This window comes from Pezoporus wallicus, unplaced genomic scaffold (genome assembly GCF_028554395.1).
Source record: "Pezoporus wallicus isolate ANWC-B61680 ecotype Strahan unplaced genomic scaffold, APGP_CSIRO_Pwel_v1 contig_360, whole genome shotgun sequence".
Classification (NCBI taxonomy): domain Eukaryota; kingdom Metazoa; phylum Chordata; class Aves; order Psittaciformes; family Psittacidae; genus Pezoporus; species Pezoporus wallicus.
The window spans coordinates 2,057,054-2,078,687 of record NW_026640059.1 but is presented as its reverse complement, the minus strand read 5'-3'; the positions used below and the strand labels follow the sequence as shown (position 1 = coordinate 2,078,687).

At 42.4% G+C, this 21,634-nt stretch overlaps 1 protein-coding gene across 4 annotated transcripts in view; it reads left to right on the top strand.

Moving 5' to 3' along the window:
• Positions 1-21,634, top strand: part of EPHA4 (EPH receptor A4) — a 359,705-nt gene that overhangs the window by 264,278 nt on the left and 73,793 nt on the right. Inside the window, exon 4 of one of the 4 annotated variants that reach the window (XM_057417227.1) lies at positions 5,170-5,961. The exons of the other annotated variants lie outside the window; for them this stretch is intronic. Within the exon in view, the coding sequence (XP_057273210.1) occupies positions 5,170-5,180 (11 nt within the window). The 3' untranslated portion in view covers positions 5,181-5,961. Of the gene's footprint in view, positions 1-5,169; positions 5,962-21,634 lie in introns of those variants that run through there. 4 annotated transcript variants of the gene reach the window in all.

The window sequence follows — 21,634 nt, the reverse complement described above, 5'->3', positions numbered from 1 at the left end:
AATAATATACTCCACTGAGCTTGGTCTTTATTGCACTTGTGAGAAGTCATTAAAGAAAAGCTCAGCAGTACACTTCAGTCTCTTGAGACTGCCTCAAAAAGCCCCCTGAACTTGTGAGATAAGTATCTTATCTGGTTTCATTCTGTTATGCTGCATCCTTTTGATATGTTGCAAGGAGCAGGTGAGGTCACACAATTTTGTGAATCAGACACAATTAACACTCCCATGACTAAATGGCCATTTTAGGAATATTCAGAGCCTGCTTCACCTCCCTGGGAAGCAGACATGTTGGTTCCCTTCTCTTCCTGCTGGAGACTAAGGAAGCACTTTCTCCCTGTGAATGGGGATTGGCAGCTGTCGGCTGCTTTGCCTTTTGCATGCAGCATATTCCTCATTTACATCTTTTGTATAAACCAGCATGCAAAGTAGCACACCCATTTCCCCATTTCACAAAGGAGATAAGAGCTTCCTTTGGAAACGCCAGCCAAAATCTCCTTCTGTTTATGCAGAGCTCAGAGATTTGGATTTTATGGAAATGGATTCCATTTTAATATTTTTGATCTCTTTGTTTAAGATGGTGTAATATCTGCACAGTGGGCTCCTCACATCTCAAGGTCTCCTCTTGACTATGATTATCACTCTTTTCCCTGTCTCTGCACCCTGCTTGCTCACTTCAAGCTGGTGTGTGTGAAAGTGCTATGCTCTGAAATCCTGACCGCTGTTGTGAAGCGATGGTTGGAAGTGCAAGGAGTGCCATTTCTTGTGCCTGGTGGGGCTGCAGGCCCTTGGGTGTCATCTCCAGATGTTCACCAGTGACCATGAAGCCCTCCTGTAGTTCCATCCTCCACTGGTGAGATGACCTGTTTCAGGAGCTGGGACTCCCCCTGTGCCATGAGTGTGCACACACATGTGCATGAAAGAGCATGACATTTTACAACATTTCCTGTGTGCTGAGTCAAGGATCTGCTCAGCCCTGCTGGTGTGTCCTGCACTTTGCCGGTCTAGCCACAGAAGTGGACTTGGTCCACGGGTTTACTTTGGTGCGGAGGGGGGAAGAGGCTGGTAGCACTTGAGTAAACATGCACAAATGAACTGCTGTCTTTATTTATTGAAAGAAAATAATCTGTGAAAAAAGTTCTGCTTTCTTAAGCATCACCATTACAAAAGAACCCATATTTTATTTTTGGTTTTAGTGACTTTCTTTTCTTTCTAACTTTTCTTTATTTCAACTTTACTTAAAATTGCCTTTGGCTTGGAATAAAGCTGAGGCCCATTAAATGCTCCCAAAACACAGGCTTGTTCAGAATGGATTTGTTGAAAGGTTTATTGATATAAGTTAGAACACATGCTGCATGAATGTACTATATTTCTTTCAAGTACTGTTTTTCATTTTGTGTCTTTGTAAATCAGTGGTATGACATTGGAACCCTGATCGTATTGGGGCTACATCCTACAAGAAACCAGAAGGAAAAACAAGGTTGTGAGAGAGGTTTGTTTTCGTTGGATGTCCAATTAGTGTTTAACTTGAAGGTAATTTCACAGGGGTAGTAAACTTCGCAGTGTGAAATCTGGTGGCGTAATTAAATGGAGGAACAGCTCTCTAAACCAACAAAGGGACGTGCAAGAACTTTGCTTTTGTCCTAATAGTCACCCAGAAGGGGTGGTCCTGCTGTTTAAAGTACAATATGGATGGGCTATTAAGGTTTGGGGAGGGGGGAAAGAAGGGAAAAAAGCTATACTGGACAGTTGGTATTTGCCTTGGCACATTTAGTTATGGATGTCTAGAGAAAACTCAGTTTGCTGGTCTACATTTTCTTAGATGGGTGAGTTTAAATTTTGCTAAAGGAATCTGTAAAACCAAGTTCATCTATACAAACACACTGAAACAGGAGTGCTCAGAAACAAGCCTCCTGTTTACTGGTGGCCTGGTGCAGCACCATACAGGCTGCAGAAGGGCTGCGGCTTTGGCAAGCTGGCCCAAGGTGGGACTCTTGAACAGGAAGAGGGATGTTCTTCTGTGCTGAAGTGGCTGGAAGGGAGGAAGACCAGGTGACCAGGTGACTTTCCTGGAGGCACACACAGGAAGTTGTAAATGCTCCATCCCTGGGAGTGTTCAAGACCAGGCTGGATGGAGTTGTGGGTGGTATGGTTTAGTGTGTGGTGTCCCTGCCCATGGCAGGGGGTTGGAACTTGATGAACTTAAGGTCCTTTCCAACCCTAACTATTCTATGTTTGATTCTATTAGTCTATGTGACTGGGAAAAGACCAGAGACTCATGCTAGTGTCCTAGCTCTGAGAATAGCTTCTCCCCCCCCACCATGCTTGTCAGAAGGTATTGGTCACCTTTCTGTAATGAGTTACCCATCTTGCATGCTGGAACTCCTTAAAGCATCATTTGAACTAAGGCAATCGATAGCTATTGCTTCTGCTTGGTAAATGGGAATACTTGTACAGCCACAGTACAAAGCTGCAGTACAGAGCCTTAATTACCCAGATAATCCTGCTTGCTTGTATTTTTAAACTATGGAGCGCTGAGTAATTATTCAATTCTTAATAGAAGGCAAATGGCAATGTAAACAATAATTAGGATGTTAGACTAATGCACTTCAAAGCAAATTGGATTTTTTTTTCATACCGTTCAGCATGAAGTCCCATAAAGCTAACAATTTAGTGGCAAGGAAACAAGTTCTATTTTGCTCATATTTTCTGGTGTTATCTCTCCATGCCTTGTTCCTGTGACTAAGTTTGCTCCAGTGATGCTGCCTGCTCCAGAGCCAATGTCAGGTTGATAATTAGCTCCCCCGCTTTGTCTACACTTTCCCACAGCTTCTGATGGGCTTTTTGTCCCTTGTGGCCCAGGGTTAGAGGTCAGCAGCATCCCAAATTCCCTCCTGCTGTGGGGGTAGGTGAGCATGGAAGGGGGGGTGGCTGATGCTGCAGCTGGGGCTTGGACTGAGGGGTTGTGGCTGGGGTCCAGAGAGGCAGGCTGGGCTTGGTGGTTGAGGCTCTCCCTTCATTTGGGGTTGGCCGCCCTTGCTTGCTAACCAAGGCTTACTTTAGCCTTGCGTACTTGAGGGGAAATTCAAATTTTCAGCTCTTTAATCTTTGAAAACAGGGTGATACGCTGTGGGTCGGAGCTACAACTCATTATCTCCCTTAGCTTGGAGAGTGCTTCTGCTTTTTACAGCCCGTCTCTAGAAGCATGATGTGAGCCACAAACAGGGATGCTAAACACTCAGTTGATTTGTGTTGTCTGGAAATCTTCTGTATGTAATATATTTTAGTACTTCCATCAGCCATTAGTTAAATCCTGTCATTGTATCCATTCCTCACATTGTATTTAGTTGGTAGCAAAGGCGTTAAGTCAATAATGCTGCTGCTTTCCAAAAGATGTTAGTAATGTCTCTGTCACACCGAGGGCTTTGTCTGGCCTTTGCTGTACATTTTCAGTAGTCTGAAAAGATTGAACAATCGCCTTTATTTTCCCCATTATCAATGCTAAGAAAGGCCAAAATGTTCTCCAGTGTTGATGCTGCTTTATAGAAATTAAATCACAGAAACTTAGTTTTAACTACATTTTACTTCTGAGAAGTGGTGGTGAGGAAAGTCAGGGGAACACTTCAAGAGATTATGGCTGAATTTTTTTGATACTAATACAGGCTATCTTTACATTAAAGTGTATACTTAAAGGGAGTGGATTTTCTTATTTTAAATCACAGGGGCATTTTGCCAGGCCACATTTTAATAGCATTAATTAACATGTCTGTCTTTCCATACATCAAACATCTCTGTCTGGGGAGCTGAAGGATACCGACCAGTGCTTCTGTGAACTTGAATTCATTTGTTTTCAGTTTTAAGTGTTTTCTGCAGTTGAAAAACACACTGCTGCTTTGAAAACAGTTTCCTTTTGAAGTGTCCAGCTTGGCAATGAGTGAAGCAGCCACTGGGCAAATTAGCATGTTAAAAGGACCAGATCAATACCTTCTCTTTGCCTGTCTTCCTCCTGGGCTGAACCAGGGCAGCCCTTGCTCAGGGTCTGGCCAGCTGCACCCAGCGCCTTTCAGGGGAGGCATCAATAGCAGCATGGGTTGCATCAAACTGAGAAGGCTTGATCCAGTGCCCAGACTCTTTCAAGGATGGCAACTTGAAAATGGATTTGGGTGAATTGATAGCTTGGGGAAGATCAGGCAACTCATATAATTACATAGAGGATTAGAAGGAAAGCATAGGGAGAAAGAGGAGATCAATTGTAGGGCACAAGTTGCTTGAACTTCTCTTCAGATGCTGGAGTATTCAGTTTTGTGCTTAGCTGGTGTGTATAATAGGCTTCTTTGGGCTTTTTCAAGAGACAAGTAAACACAAATTAAAAAGAGCATGTGTGGGTAGTCCCTACTGTTTCATAGAAATGCTTGGGGGCAGTGGCTGCTGGGTAAGCATGGCAGGAGATGCTCAGATAAAACCGTGTTTGCTGACAAACCAAAAAAGGTGGTTCTGGTTTCCCAAGTGCATGGTCTGCAGTCCAAGCCTATGTACCTTCAAGCCTGTGGTGGCACCCTCCAGGAGCTCCAGGTGTGGTGCTCTCCCATGGCCTGGGCTTGCTGGCTGCTGAACTCCTGTGCTCTGACAAGGGGTTCCTTGGGGCCTTTGGGCAGTGCTCAAGATCTGTGCCCTGGGAGGGGGATGAGCACTGAAGGTTACTCCTGTGCCCATCAGTGTTAAAACAATGAACAGAAGGTTGCAGTTGTCAAAATTGCACTGGAGTCATTCTGAAATAGGGATTATTTCTGGAGAGGCTTCCTGTGGTCTTCACACCAGAGATGCTAGAAGATAGCTGAATTCTGTTGCTGTTTCTTTTAAGTGGCTTCGATGTTTGCATGTTGTGCATCTGTCAACCTCCTCTTAATCTCTGAAGTACCATAACACAGTTATTAGGTTGACACATTTTGTGCGCTCATAATTAGTTCTTGGATTTCCTCATTTATTTTAGTGGTGATCAGAAGTGTCCAGGATAGAGCTAATATGACATATGATATCAGGACCAGGTCCCTATACACATTCCACCTGCTCATTAATCAAGGACTCTGCAGTTAATGAGAGTAATTTCCAGGTAATATTTAATCTCAGAGTAGCAATAGTTACACTTTAATGTGAAAGAACTTTGTTTTGCAGTTTGTTGCTGAAGTCATTCCAATAGCACATTAGAAACTGTTCTCCTGTGCTAATCCCCGACACAGTTCTGTCAGGCTGACCTAAATTTGGACTACTTCTGAAAATCCACAGAAGATTAAAATACTTGAGCCAATACTTCAGGCGGGACACACCAGTTCAGTGGGTGCTGGGTACACATGAATGCATATAGACACAGCTGATAATGTACAGTTTTGAAATGCTTTGAGGTTCAAAGGCCTTTTTAGTTGATTCCTTTCAACTTTCATCCCCACATAAAGAGGTGAAGTCAGGGTGTACAACTTAAGGTGCATTGCTAATCGGCCACAAAACTATTTCCATCCTTTTTGGCTGCATCTACCCATGTACAGATCCTTTATCCATTTAGTTGATTCACCTTCAAGTTCTTTGTGGCTCTTTGAAGACATGTGCTCAGTACCCAGTTTTAATGTACCCCAAATTAATGTACTTGGTAACCTTGAATTCAACACACCCAATAGCTTGGGAAAGTGAGCTCAAAGGGTTGTGGGCACTGTGAAAGCACCCATTTATAGCTTTAGGATAGACAGAGGACTTTAATTTGTGAGAGAAAGGAGAACAAAATCAACCTACAGTCTCTTGCTGTAGAGCATGGAGTGGTAGTGGAAAGAAGCATGGCCACAGATTGCCAAAGAGGGGTTTACAGAGGGGCCAGAGACCTCGTCCATTGTGAAGGAGCAGCACTGGCTCTGGTGGAGGCTGAAGGAGATGCGCCATGGGTCTGATGCAGCACTGCAGGGAACTATCCATGTCTTAACAGGAATGGTGCAGTCCCAAGCGCAGTATGTGGCCTTATTGTCACATCTCCTTCCCGTTAGGTTGCACTGGAACAGTGACTGTGCAGAGCTGGTCATTTCAATTCACAGCAAACTGGAATTGGGGTGTCAAAGTGTGACAGAGGAGATCTTCTCTCTTTTCTCCTTGGTTGGACATTGGTTTGTCTGAGCAGGCAGAGGATACCTCTAGTTCTAACTTGTGCTTAGGTTTCATCAGCCACCCAGCTCACTGTGGGGATACTGGTAGGAAGGAGCTTTGCCCACCATATTGCTCTGCTGCTTTAAAGGTCACTAAAACTCTTTCTTCTTGTGGTTGTGCGTTTAGCTAGCCCTCTGCAGGGGCCATGGTAGTCTGACCTCTCTGTACACCTGTATTAAGGTTTGGGTTAAAGATGTACTGTAGCAGAGCAAAGGAGAGATATTTTTCCATAGGATTGTTGAGCTCTTTGAGAATGCCAAATGGCTAAGTTAACTCTTGTGCAAACACTGCCTTTTATTTGACTTTGTAGTTTGCCCTTTGAAATACAAACATATTTGTGTCAATCAGCAAGTCTCCCTTCCGGGGTTCTGCTTGACCCTGCGCAAAGAAATGTGACTGTGCAATTATTATAGGTGAGGCCGTTGTTTTAACAAATGCTGAGTAATTGCTATTCACTTGTCTCTGCCTCTGTCATAAATGATGGTGAACTGCCCTTCAGCCCAGCTAAATAACAAGGAAGATAGTTGTTTGAAAGAAGTAACTCTTCAGAAATTTGCAATATGTTGGAAGTATTGTGTCACAGGGATTTGTGAGTAGGGCAAAGAAAAAAAGTTGCCTGAGTGCAAAAACTTTATTTGGTCTTAAAATTCAGTTGGGTCAAATATACCTGTGTTGCTTGAACAGAGTTAGTAGGGGGTGCTGAAGTATAGTGGAGGGCAGAATTTGCCCTTATAAAAAAAAAAAATCTGAAGCAGATAGGAAATGTAATACTGTGGCAACTTATTTAGCACTTTTTCATCATAAAAAGATGAAGGCTCCTCCTTTCCCTTGCCACAGTGTTGGCAGATACCAGAAAAAGGCTCTTTATGTTTCTGAGGAGCTTCTTCCAGTCTTGAGACCTGAACCTGGTTGGTGTCAGTCAGGGCAGTGGCAACTTCTCTGTACAGAATCGGCCATAGTTATGAGGCAATGGATGAGTCGAGCCAAACAAATAGAAAATCAGACCTCACAGCTTTTGCTGGAGAATAAGCCCTGTCCTCTTCCACATACCCTTTTGTTGTTGGTTTGTTTCTTTTTGTTGTCTTTTTTTTTTTTTCGGTGAAAGCCTGAAGAAACAGAACCCTGATATAAAATTAGTTTTTAGTAAGCATTACAGATGCTCCATAGAGATATTACCAGGATAGCCCAGTGCTGATCTGACCTGCTTCTTCGTGTATTAGCTTGTAATTCCTATATCTTTATCGTTTGTGATTTCTCAGAATAAATTCTTTATTGCCCTGAGCTCAGCACCATGAATCTTGCAAGCAGACCTTCGATAGCAAATAAGTACACATGATAAGGGGAGATAAATTTTCTTTGAGAGCACTTTGCTCTTTGTTTCTTGAAGAGGTTTTTCAGAGTAGTGGATTCTGTTTTGTCTATTCACATCAATTAGTGTATTTTTAGCCTTATTCCAGAAGGAAATAATTGAAATGTTATGTGGTGTCTTTTTAACTAGTCCAGACCTTGACTGATGGATTTGTAGCCCTCATGCAGGCTTAAGAGACTAAGGCATCCCTTCTGCCTATGTTAGCACTTACTGTCCAGCTCACTTTAAGGAATTCAAAGTTTGGATTTGCTTAGAGATGAAGATATCTTGAAAAATCTCTCATCTTTCCTCTTTAACCAGAGGCGTGTAGAAGTTGGCTGTGAAGATGGAGCTGGTTACAAGGCAGCAAATAATTGTCTTAAATTGCAAAGGGAGAAGGTCAGGCTGGACACAAGGAGTGTGTGGGGAAAAATGAACCATAATCACAAAGAGCTGTACTGCCAGTGCAGATTGCCTAGGGATGTGGGGGAATCTCTGCATTGGAGGATTTTCACAGTAAGTTAGTTAGACACCTAGTACCATGGTATCCTCCTGTGGGAGTACAGGTTATCCTCCTGTGGGACAGGGGAACAGACTAATTGGGATTGCCTTTAGCCTCATCTCCTGTGGTAAATGCTCTTGCACAGCTGCTGTGGGATCACCATCATCTTGCAGCTGAAAGGTAGCTCTCAAGGTCTGACCTAGAAATAGACACTTGATTGTGTTCCCTCAAGAGAAATTTTCTCAGTTGAAGAGGTCTTGCCCTGCATTTCAGTTTTCCAGTTAACTAACCAGCTAGTTTCAGCTAACCAGAACCCTCTTTCTGTGTCTTGGATACCCCTCTACCAGTTTGTTCCAGCCTAATGCAGACCCAGAGTGCTATTGAACAGGCCCTGGCTTTTCCAAACAATTGTGGTTCTGCGTATGAGGTTGGTAGCATCATTTTACTGACCTTAGTGTCCCCTCCTTTTTTGAGCCTGTGGTCACGATAGGGCATGGCAGGGATGCTGTGGAGCAGCCCAAGGAGCTCTGCCTGGAAAGATGAGCAGAAGTGCTGCTCCTGTCTGGGTCCTTTCTCTGCCCTGTTGAAAGCAGTGATGATACTGCTGCAATCACTCCAAAACAACACACTGTCTCTAACACTTCAAGAAGCCCAGCATAGATGTGTGTAACAGATGCAGTGCTGTGTGCTTTGCTTTGTGATTCTATGCTGTGTTTTGGCTCAGTTTCACATTCCCTCCCACAAAACTTGGATATTTGGCAAATTTACCTTGGCTTGTTGAAAGATGGCCTCTCTCATGCAGTCAGAAACCTTCTCTTTGCGTCCAGGTTGGTTTTAATGTGCAATGCATGTGCTCACTTACAAGTTGAATAAACAAGTACCTACTGAGAAGATATTGGCTGTTCAGGTGCAGTCCTGTATCTCCTGGGATGCGGAGAAGGGATATTAAAATTGTTTACGAGGTCAGAGCTATAGCAAGCCTTGTACTGCCTTTGAGTTACGATATCATTACCTGAGCTGCAGGAACCAAGAAATAAAACCTTTTACCGTGAAATATGAGGAGTGCTTATGACTTTGAAGTATAGAGAGGAAGAAAAATGTACACTGTGTCCTAGTATGTTCTCCCCCCATTGCAGTGGGTTTGATTCTTGCTTACTGGTGACACATATAGAATAGGTATGGCATTTGTTAATAATGCTTGTGCTAGAAAAATGCTCCTTTTACTAGCTCATTTCTTTTTGGGTCATGCCAAGAAAAATGTTCCTTTGCAAAAGGAGTAAATTATTCAAGCTTATTTAAATAAACTTGTTTTTCCTCTTCTTGGTACCTGCACTGTTGCAAGTCCAATCACTTGTTTGCTTTTACCACACTGTGCTTCCTATCCCTTATATGAACAGGTTTTTTTCCTCTTGGTGAGGAAGGTTTTATTTTGTTTAGGCCAGATGAAAAATTGCAGTAAAATATTGATGGAAGAGGGCAGAGATTCCTGAAGCAATATTAAGCTGAGTATTCTCAAATAGATGAGAGCAGCTAGTAGTTTACTTCTATTATGAGAACCACTAGCAGTTTTTCAAAGACTGAAAGCAGTTGATATCTGTACGCTCTATAGGTAGCGATCTATCAGAACATGTTTTTGGAAGTTTTATGTTGTCCTGTATAGGTTCTTGTCTCATAAGTCACTTTGAAATTAAATAACACTATTACAAAGTTAAGTATCTGCAGAGTGAGAAAGAACTTAAAAGCCATCAATGAGAAGAATATGTAGGTGTAAAAACTGTAATGGACGTGCAGCATCGAACAGAAACATGAGTTGCAGACAGTGAGAGAGGCAGCAGAGACTGTCCTACGAGAAGCTGAGAGAAAACTGCCATGGCGAAAAGCAGTAAATCAGCATTCAACAAAGTTAACTTTTTGTTTCTTCAGAAAGTTGATTTTGTGGTCTTGCTGGCCTACCCTTATGTCAATAGCTTGCATCAAAACTTCCTCAAGTCGGAACATCTGTTGCGGCCAATGGAAAGACTCCCCTTGACTTTAATTTGCTTTGGATCAGGCCCAAAATGCAAATACTTTTTCTCTCATCCTTTGAAGTCTTTAACATTTCATGGGCTCCCTTATGTTATTGGTAATTTGCACCAGAGATATTTTGCATGCAAATGGAATTTCGGCAGTAACAACGACTGCATTTGTGAATATACATGTAAGTACACACACACACACAAATATCAGTAAAGCAAATTTTACTTTTCAGTATACCAAACTAGAAATTTCTTTGTAATAGTAGGTTGCTTGTACTAGCTAGAACTGCAATCAAATGTATTGACAAATTTCTATAAAAGATTGTATAAAACTGCCAAAGTACGTTTTAATACATCTGTATAGAGCCAATTGATTTTTCTTTTTTGTAGCTTGTGCCTGTTAATACATGTTTTCTATATGAAACTGGCATTTGTCACCAACTTGTTACAGCACTGTAGATGTCATAAATTTAAATATGGTAATTGAACCTGAATACACTGTGGGTTTATTTACCAGATCAAAGAGTAACTTCAGCCTACAACACTTGTTTTTGTTTGTCAGCTTAGTGAAGTGCCGGAGAAGGATTATTTCTTTGAATTATGTGAGTGCTAGAAAATCACAGGGTTTTAGTTTTTAATAAACTGGAAGTGTGTTTTTTAGCTGAGAGATCCTACTGATTTTAGTATTAACATTTTACAGTTTCTTAAGTCATAAAGACTACTGTAGTGCTCTCATGGGAGTCAATGTGTTATTCTGAAATACCAAGGCAATAAAATGCAGCAATAAAATATGACAAGTTTACAGTTACCCTGTTTACCTGATATTAGGACCTCACTCTTATCATGGGGGGGGGGGTGGTGGTGGTGGTGGTGAAGGTACTTTGTCCCCTATTACCTCTTCATTTAACCCTGTCTGAAAACCACTGAGCACGTATGGGGACAGTGTATTGCCATCTGAAGTTGCCACTTGTCTTGACCACTGGGATGCTCTACCCTGTTTAAAAGTCAGTCTGTATAGCTTATCTGTTTAGTTCCATCTTTTTCTGATCCATTCATTTCTGCCCAAGGTCTCACTTGCAGGGCAATCCTCCTGTATCCCAGCAGTTTTAGCTGAAGTTGTGTCCTCTGGGGACTTGTGCTGGGGTCCTTCATCCCCTCCTGTTTCCACCCTCCCTGGCTTTACCTGTCTTGCTGCATAGTGCCTGGCTTGGCTTTACTTCAAGGGCATAGCCATCCAGTCACTGGGAGGAGAAAGGGAAAAATAATTTGGGTTTCTAATTGCTCTAAGATATGATTAGGAACACCTTTCCACAGGAAAATGTCTACTAAACAGTGTTGCAGGAAGGGCTTGTCGGTGCCGTTGCCTGTTAGGAGATCACTGTATGAGTGGAAATGCAAAAAATTAGTCACTCTTTTTGTACCCCAGGCTGTTATTTACATCTTTTGCTGGGAATGTCATTGCAGCTGGGAGAGGGAGTGGCAGGAAATAAGGGCTGGGGTGAGTGGTGACAATGCTGAGTGGTGAGAAAAGGTGTGTCAGCGGAGCAGAGGTGCCAGTGCTGGAAGCCCTTGGCTGAGCTGTGGAGGTGGCATTCATCTGCCAGGAGAATGCCATGCAAGCAGGGAGCTTGCGGCCCAATGAGGTGTTAGCTTCCATTGGTTGGGAGTTGCTTCTGAATTTCTGTGCATCTGTGCAAGAAGCACATAAATAATGAAACACTGAAAGTGGGCTTTTGTAGACTGATGTGGTTACTTGACTCTTAAAATCATAAGTCATGAAAAATACTTGTGTGTTGTCAATGGAAAACGTTTAAAGGAAAGAAGTCTCCGGTTCTCTGCATTTATTTGTGGTTATTTAACAAAGTTTAATTTTGAGAAAGAGAAAAGGCAATGTAAGGGTGAATATGAGGGGAGGTAATGTTGCAAGCCATATTATGTAGCTGGTGGCTGTAGTGGGACAAAATAAGCTGGGCAAATTGAGGTACTTAAACTGTTAAGGACAGCAAAGGTATTTGATTAACGCTGTTCCTGGTCTGGAAAGTACCGAAAGGAAGGGAATTATGGACCAGGCTTTGCTAAAGAGTGGATTTGGAAGCTTCTTCCCGAACACAAGGCTGTCCTCAGCCCAAAGCTCCCTGGGGCTTTGCTGAGTCAGCATCTGCAGTGCAAAGAGTAATGAAGGTGGTAGATGGCTTCAGTGGGGGTTTATGGTCCTGAGAAACCAGTGCCAATGAGCACACATAGAAGCCCGAGGCTGCGTCATTTAATCATGGAGCTTTGGGCTCCTTGAGAAACCTCCAACTTCAGAGGGGTACTGCTCCGCTCTGCTTCCTTCGGTTGCTTGTACTGCAAGGTGGTGCTTGAGCCATGCTCAACTTTCCCTCCTCAGCCTCCCTCCAGGCACTGCTGAGGGCACAGCCTCAGGGGGGTGGGAGAGAAGGGTGCAGGGGCATTCATGCAAATCCTTGGCTGCTTTGAGCTGCTCTGTTCAAACCAAGCTGTGGAAGTTTCTGATTCATGGGTTGCTCTATTTGCTTAAGCATCCTGCTTACATTTGTGAAGGCAGGTGGTGTCGCAAATTACTATGTAGCATGGGCTCTTTAATATCATGAGTTCGAGGGCTAACTTTGATATGAGCTGCATAAGCAGTGAATAATAGCTGCTTCATTCCTGGCAGGGCTTGGTGACGGATGTTGGCAGGAAGTAGCTAGTTAATTTTTGAACTCTCTTCCTCCATCCAAAGTTAAAAGTTGATCTCAACCTATCAGTGACATCTGGTGCATAAACTAGGTTGTTAAAAAGCAGCCCACCAGATTTTGTGGTTCAGGGGTGCTGCTAAACCGTGCTGTGATACCCGAGCATATTTGAAATTTACCTCACAAACATGCTGTTGTGTTCCTAATTCACTGCCACCCCTCTAGAGAGGCAGCAAGTGACCAGTCAGGGCAGTGAGAGCCATGGCCTGTCCGAATTAGCATTCCAAAATAACTGTGAGGTATTGCCCAATTAATATACTCTGCATTACCGAAGACCATGAACAGCCTCTTTTGTGAGACCCAAAGTTGTCTTTACAAAGAAACAACACAAAGATGTCTTTAAATATGCATGGAATGCATATTGATTATTTTAAACACTAAAAAAGAGCCTTGCTTGTTATCTGGGAGACCAAGGACAGTTGTTTTATTGTACTGAGTCTTACAACATCTTTAAAACTTTTCAGCTAGCTACAAGTCTAGAATGAGAATGAACTTTTAAGTCTGAATCCCATACAAGTTGTAAGCTATTACTATTGCCAGTACAGAAGGGGGATGGAGGGAGGAAGGCTGTCCTCCCAGTAATGAGACAGGTTTAAAAATGCAAAAACCATGAGCTTATGTGCTGTTCTTTCCCTCTGCGGTTTGGGGTTAGGGTTTTGTGTGTGTTGGGTTTTCTTATAAACTAACAGGAGAATATTTGGATCACCATTCGAGGCTTTTTTCATTGCCAGGAAGGATGTGCTTTGATTCTAAGATGCAATTGGCAGTGCCCACTTAATTGTCTTTAGAGAGCGACATTTTGATCAAACAACACACAGTGTGCAGCTAATGCAGCAAACTGCTGATAGCTGGCCTCTGGCCCATAAAGTGACACCTAACGTAACCAACACGGAGATTTAGTGCAATGCATAAATCTGGTTTCTTGTGAGTCTTCTCAGTGCACAGCCCTTGGGTTTGCTTCTCCTGCCTTGCAGGACTTTTATGTCAGTGAAACTCCACTAATGATGAGAATTTAAATTTGCTACTTAAATTTATGTTGATGTCAATGCGAGGAGACTCAGACTGTGTGTTATTAGGCTGGTTTTATGAGAGTAGTGATCAGGCTGTTGAGTCATTACATCTACTTTACACTTTGGATTTTAATTGCTTTATGGAGCTTGTTAATTTTTGTTTAGCTCACCGGCAGCTTATGAATGATAGTTGTCTCTATCAAAAACCACCACCGGCTTTTTCACCACTACTTTTAAATAGTACCACAGTTCTTAGAAACATTGAGGCAGGATTTTATCTTAAGTAACTATTACATAGTAGCTGCATAAATACCACTGTGTTTTATTTTGGCTTGTTTTCTATTCTCTGGTATTAGAAACAGATATGATTCTCAGAACAATGTGAGTAATAATCAGAACTTCTTGAAGATCAACGAATATGGGAAATAAAACTACCCAGGTGACGTATTTGTAAGCGCAGTCAGTAATAAAGCCACATGAGAAGTCATTATCTCCATGCTTTTAAATCATTTGTTGAGAAATATATTACTGTTTATTTAAAATATCCCTGGTACAAAGCTCCTGGGAATACACAGCTAGAATGTGGTATGCAAATCCCTCTGTGTGGGGTTTTCCATAGGCAGCTGTTCTTTGACCTTGCCCTACATGAGGAGTTTCATTTCTGGATTACCCACTGCCCTCTCTCAGTATCACACATTCACCTTAGCTTTCTGAAAATGCAGTAGCAAATCAGATTGCATTAATGGAAAATGCTGTGGCCTAGAAACAGCTTTTACTGCTGACAGAATGGGCTGATGAAATCTGGGCTGGTAAGGTATGCTATTTTTGACTGTGAAAAGTAGCATTTTCTGAAGGTTTGCTGAATGTACTAATGTGATTTCATGTTCTTTGTCAGTCATCTCTAGCTGCCGGTGATGGTAACAGATGCTGTTAATGTTAAACATTTAATCAGTTAAAGTATATGTCTGTCTGCTTTTCTTTCTCAAAATTTGCAAGGATTGTGATCAGCTCCATATTTTTTGTAAAAAGCCAAAAAAGCAGCTCGGAGAAGGTGAACAGATCTGCTAAATCTGTTTTAGAAGCTGTCAGTGCAAATGAATGATTATGTGAAAAGGATTCTGCCTTCTTGCCAGCTAAGTGACCATTGGCTTGTACTGTCTTTCTCCAGGCTTGCTGTGACCATTTAGTGAGGTCTGATTCAAACTAATTCCCACAATCTGTAGGTTCTGTTCCCTGCTGAGGTTGGAATATTTGGATGACTGTTCAGACATTTAGTTTTCTTTTTAATTAGCACATCTGATTTTTTTTTTTTTTTTTCTTTTCTGAAGGCCACAACCTCTGTCCCAATCTAGGCAGGTGAAATTTCACAAGCACGTTATCATGGCTCATACCTCAAGCATCCGGACACACCTTTCTAATTGTCATTTATATCCGCCTGTCATTGCCTCTGGCATTTGCTGAGTTCACATTTCCATGTGATTTACTGCAAAACATTTTGTTTAACAAGTCCCTAACGCACACTGACAGGGAAGTCCCCCTCAAGAAGCTGAAATAATGATAGCCTTCATCTTGGCTTTCTTGAGGTAGATGCTAAAAAGTCAATCTGTTGGTATCAGTACTTTAGACTTTGCACATAGGAAGAATTCTTGAAACTGAAAGAAATCTGACCTTGAATCTGTGAGTGCTTTAAACTGCAAATGTTTTTTGTCATGGGCTCTGTGTGTGTAACAAGGTGAATGAGCTCTGAGGCAGCGTTTAATCCCCAGTTGCAGAATTTTGAGTGCAGTTGGTTTATGAGTCAGCGCAGCCCTGTACATGTTCAGGTAACTATTAAAGTATTTGGATACCGAGGCTGCGCCTTAACAGCAGTTCTGGGAAACTTTTTAATATACCAGGGCAGCAGCTCTGTCTTCCCGACTGGGCTTCCTCGGTCCCTGTCTGAGGGTCCCATGCACAGCAGGGAGGTAACGCAACTGGGTACCCCCAGCCCAAGGGCTCTCGCTAGGCAGTGCAGGACATAGCTCCAGCACGGAGGCTCTTGTTTCACTTCCATGGACCTGGGAAGCCTTTAGCAAGGGGTCTTGGGGAGCTAGTTTTTAAGGCCATGTGTGAGTCGAGGGTAACTGTTCCAATGTGGGAATGACTTTCCTTCTTTCCTTGTTGTTTTAAGGCAATCTGGGTAGGGGACATCTAATTTAGGCCTAGAATTTGCTCTTCTTTAGTTAAATATTCGAGCCACATATTCCTCTAAAATTGCTGTGCAGCTGAACAAAATAAAGTCACTAAGCAGCTGCAATGTCAAAACCTTATTTGTCAACTTAATGTTGACAAACGACATTCATAAAGGCCTTTCAAAAAATTGTTTATGTCCCATGATAAGAACTCAAAAAATAAACAGCACATTCACAAAACATAAGCAAATGCATAAGAATAAAATATAGTGAAATAACCATCTCCCTTCTTGCCCAGTTGGTTGCTTATCTCAAGTATTTGGGCTCTGCAAATTTACTGACCCATTAGTGGCTGCTGTTCAGCTGCACCTCCACAAAGGAAAAATATATCTTGAAAATAAACTCGATATGCCACAACTAATTCATTGCAGCCAGCACTTTTCCTCCTGCTCTGCTTAACTTCTTCAAGTCTTGATTATCTGAGTTTATATTTCTCAATGAATGAATATGGGCAAGAAAAAGTGCTAAGTAATTGCAAATAAGGAGCATGGAAAACTAATATGCTGATGTAAGGATTAGTTTTTAAAATAACAAGTTCTCCTGTGTATTTTTGATAGGCTAATACAGATTTTGGTAATCAAGTGACAAAGTGCTTGAAATTCAAGCAAATGGTGGTCTTTGAATCACTTCTGGCTGGGGCAACCTAATAAATTCTCAGTGAACTCGGCTTTGGTGAGCAATGGTGGAGTGCAAGTAGCCCTTCTTTGTGGTGGGCACAGGGGAGAAGTCTTTGGTGGCTGTAGATACCTGCTGGGACTGCTCTTGGTGGTCATCTGTCTGTAGCTGCATGGTGCCTTACTGTGAAACTTGATAATCACAGAACACTAGGAAGGCAGTGGAGTTTTGCAGGCTGGTTTTCTCTAGTTGAGGGTGAATCCACTGATAGGTGACTAAGGCAGAGAGAAAAAGGGGAATGTTTCTGCCTCAAACTCTGTGCTGAAAACAGATAGTCTTGCATACCCAAGGATATGTGTTTAACTGGTGTCACATCCCCTTGTCAACAGTACTTTAATACCTCATTCTCCTAAATGATCTGAGATGCAATTTGGATGCTGCTGATAGCATTCTGTTAATTGCTGTGGCAAAATTAAGTCTTGATATGGTTTAGTGAGATTAGATAACAGGAGCACTCATAAAACAACTTATCATATCAGGAGGAGTGCGGGCGATCAGGGCAGACATGAGTCACACATCAGCTCCATGGCATGTGAAGCCTCAGTAAGACTTACAGCCAGATTTCTTTGCTAGAGTGAATTTTTGTGGCCTGGACTGAAGTCAGTGGTGCTTTTGGCCATTTCTAAATAGTTCCATGGTTACCACAATTAAATTCTTTGTTTATTATCTTGCACTGATTTACATATCATGTAGATATTTAAATAATAGCTCTATCATGCCAGCCATGAGGGCATCTGAGCCAAAATGGGATGTTAGTTTTATTTGCCAATAGTTTTGTTGGAGACGAATACTTTTCCAGATTAGGAGCAAAACTGTGTTTGTTTTGTCACTTTCTCCTCATTAGCAGCTGTACCACATCCAGCAGGAATTTGAACGGAAGCTTTTCTTCTGGTGCGTCACCACTGCCGGGGTAAGGTCTCTGCAGGCTGGGCTGTGTCCTGACCTGTATCCCAGTCCATTGGATGTGCCCCCTGGGTACCTCCTCTGGTGGCTGGGGGCGCAGCAGGCTCAGGGCAGTGTGGCAAAGCCTCGCTGGGCCGGCTCATCCACTGCCCTGCCAGGGATAGGAATGGCCTCCAGTGACCTGCATGGAGAGAGGGAAGAAGGCACTGGCTAGTTTTAACCCAGTTACTTGAGTGAGAATTCATCTGCTTTAGTGACTGGGTCAGCTGGTGGGCTTGTTCCTTATGCTACAGCTGGTCTTCTCTTGAAGCTGTGTTATCTCATGCCTTGGTTAGCGTGCTTCCTGCAGCACCCAGGGCGTGAGCTCCATCTCTCACAGGAGCAATAAGCACTTCCACCATGTATGCTTTCAGCCACTGCAGTTTTGCTCTAGTATAGGTAGATTCATATTCTGGATGCTTCACCTAAAGTAAGCCAGAGAACCCCTACCACCTACTCTCCTAATTCTTCATTTCCACCAGCTCACTGGTGTGTCTGCTGAGACACCCCCCCCCCCCCCCGGCATTGCCTGACAAAGGCTAAGGTGCAGGAGAAGAGACCTATCACAACTCCTTTTGCTCATATGTAACTTCAGTTTCTGCAGTTCTTTTCCCCAGGATTTTATTTCATGTCATGCATTTTTTTTTAAAGTACCTTTTCACACAAAAGGAGACTCTGCAGAACTCTTGAAGAAAGCTTGTTTTAAAGCATTCATCAAATGACTGCCTCCATAAACAAACCTACTTTCAAATTTTACCAGTTGATATGCCCATTCTACAACCCGGCCAAATCCTGTACTTTTAGAGTAGCAGCTGTGTTGTAAATCTGTGGGTTATCTGGACCTCAAAGTAGGATGAGCAGAGCTGTGGTGCAAAGATGCCATACATCAGTGCATGATGTGTCTTATGAATTCAGGATAGGAAAGGATTTAAAAGCCAAGTCCAGCTAAAATTTGTAATTCTTCTCCAGAACTCGCAGCAGCTGCTCATAAAACTGGGATTTCTCTGGCTATTCTTTTTCTGAACCTCTTGCTTGCTAGGGCTGCTAAAACAGGTCCCCCAGACCGGGATCTGTATATCCATTGTCCTTATTCTGCAGGGAGGTGTGATGATGAGAAGAGGCAGTGAGTGTGGGCTTGGGGGAGACATCTGCTCTCTGCAGAGCAAGTGCTGATGCACTAGTGTGGTAGAAACCATTCTGAAAGAGGGTCAGCAGCCTGGACAGCAAGTGTGCTGCTTTCCTACTCCTAGATTGGCACAGTACCACTGCTGGCATCTCCTTCAGGATGGTTGTGATAGGCAACATAACAGGGGGTTTGCGGCACTGGTGTTTCCGCTCATGACCTAACAGATTGTTCTTCAGTGCTGTGAGAGATACACTTCTCCCCAGATAATTCCCTCTCTTGCTTTTATTTATTGGTGATAAAAGACTGTCACAGATAAATAAGCATGTTCTCACTTGACTTGATAATTTACATGGCATTGCTGAAGGTGATTTATAATTTATACATGGAAAGGATTTGCTGATCTCATTAATAACTTTCCAAACACCTAGATAAACATGCTGTCACTCTGAATCAAGTGAGCTTGAAACAGCCAAGGTATTCACCTGCAAGGGCTTCTGGCACTCTGCTCTTTCCCAGACAACAGAAGTTTAACAAAAGAATTTAGGAACTGTATGCCAAAACGCATTTCTCCTCACAGCCACCCAGATCACCCTAAGGTGGGAGATTTCATCTATTCTTGCTAAATTATTCTTTTCTATTGAAAAGCTTGTTGACAGGAGCAGATTCCCAGCTCTTTGATTTTTAAATAGGGACTGTATTTCACAGCTCTGAGTGCTCAGCCTATCCAGTCATTTCTTTGCATCCTCTCAAACATCCTGCCAAAGCCTGTGATGCAAAAGTGCGTGTAAACAATCTCCACAAGCTTCCTCTACCAAGGCTGTAAAAAGAGAGTTGAGACAGCCCTGGATATTCCCTGCTGGGTTTGCCAGGTTGTTGCCATGAGATTTTGTTTCATCACAAGAAATCGCCTCCTCTCTTGTACAGGTACCTTGTTATCTGGAGATCTCCAAGCGCTCTATATGCACTTATTGCTTAATTAAACAACAGCTTTAGATGTATCTATTGTGAATTTTATTGCCACTTGGTAAGTGGATAAACTGAGGCAAGGATACTGAAGTATTTATGCTCTGGGTTTGTGTAGTTACTCTTCAATTTAGGGGGTCCAACAGAACAGCTCTGCTTTCTCTTCTGCTGCTCCCTGTGTCTTTCTTGCCGTTAACTCCTGTGAGAAAGGGTAATCCACGTCTGGGGATCTCCCGTGATCCTCAGGAGATGAACTGGATGTTACTGAGCAGAGGCTGAGGCTAGCTGAGCTGAAAGGAAATGGGTGATTTTTTTTCCTGTTAATACTGTGATACACACTGTGCCTGTGAACGCCAGAGGAAGGTCAGGCTGTCCTCTGCCTCTGTGACACAGCCAGGAATTACACTTGGGTGACTGTTTCAGTCTCCCCTGTAGCACTAAGATTGCACCTCATTGTGAGGCACCATGCTGTAAAAGAGAACACATGTAGAATGATGGCTTCCAGATGCCTCCCTGTGTGTTTTGGGTTTTTCTAAATTAGCCCAATGAGGAGCAAATCTTCAGACTGGTTTTTGCATGTAGGATAGAATCAGGAAAAAAAGCCATCTAGTGAAATCCTGGTGGTTTGAGTCTTCCTCTTCCACTTTCAGAATGTCTTTGGTAGCGAATGCCGTGTTTAAACAAGAGTGCACCTGCATGTGACCCATAATCTGACGCTTTTTTTCTGAAAAGGTGTGATCTGTATAGAATAAAGAAACATACAGTTTGAGGGAACTTAAGGGGAAAAGGACAAACAATTGAGCTGCTGTTTTCCTCTTGTTGAAATTAAGCTTTGTGCTAAACTTTGCATTAGTAATGAACAAAAAGTGGTCATGCACTCCAAATAGCAAAGGGCAAAGAAGAGAGAAGCAACTCATCAATGTATGACCCTCTCTAAAATGTCATGGGTAATCAAGTGTGAAGCACTTAATGGATCATGATTTCCATGCCACTATTTTGATTGATGTACTACTTAGTAGAGGATTGATAGTTTTTACAGTGATGATGATGGGAGTCTCTCAGAGGCAGAGGTATTTAAAAGATGTGTAGATGCAGCACTTAGGGACATGGTTTAGTGGTGGACTTGTAACTGTTAGGTTAATAGTTGGACTAGATAATCTTAAAGGTCTTTTCTAATCTAAATGATTCCATGATTCTGTAAGCACCTCTGTATTTTCTGAAGTGCTGGGGAGAGCCAAAGCCTGATTGTTTGAAGCCATTGTGTTCCCAGCATCTTTGTTAAACGGTCAAAAATAGTGCAGAGTTGTTATCTTGCAGAGACCTAGATCTCACCAGAACTGTCTATATTTAGGCATCTTCCAAAACCTTTGTGTCAAGCAATTCCCTGGGGAGACCACAATGGCTTTTCTTTCTTTCTTTTTTAAATAATGTCATACAGCCATTTTAGTTTAGAGAGGATGTAATGATTAAACCATATTAAGGCATCTTGCTATAGCTCTGGAGACGTGAGCCTGTACTCTGTTCTGGGCTGTTCACAGTTAACCCAAGGATAAAAAAAAAATCCCAGAAAAACACTGCAGTTTTTAGTTTGCTGGCATGATGTGGCTCCATCACTCATGATACAAGTTCAAGCAGTAGCAGAAAACATTGCAGCTATGCCGAGTTATGCTGCAGAGTGAAATTCCACTTGCACAAAAGAGCATTAAAGGTTTTATACACAGGATCCATCCACAAATTCTTGACAATTTGTCAAGACAATTACTTAAAGGGTGTTAATGTAGTACTTATTTCAGCCAACTTGCAGTATAAAATACAAGCACTTGTAAAATAACTGAAAATAACATGTAGGATGCTCCTTAATACCTTATGAGTGCGCTCTCTTTCTG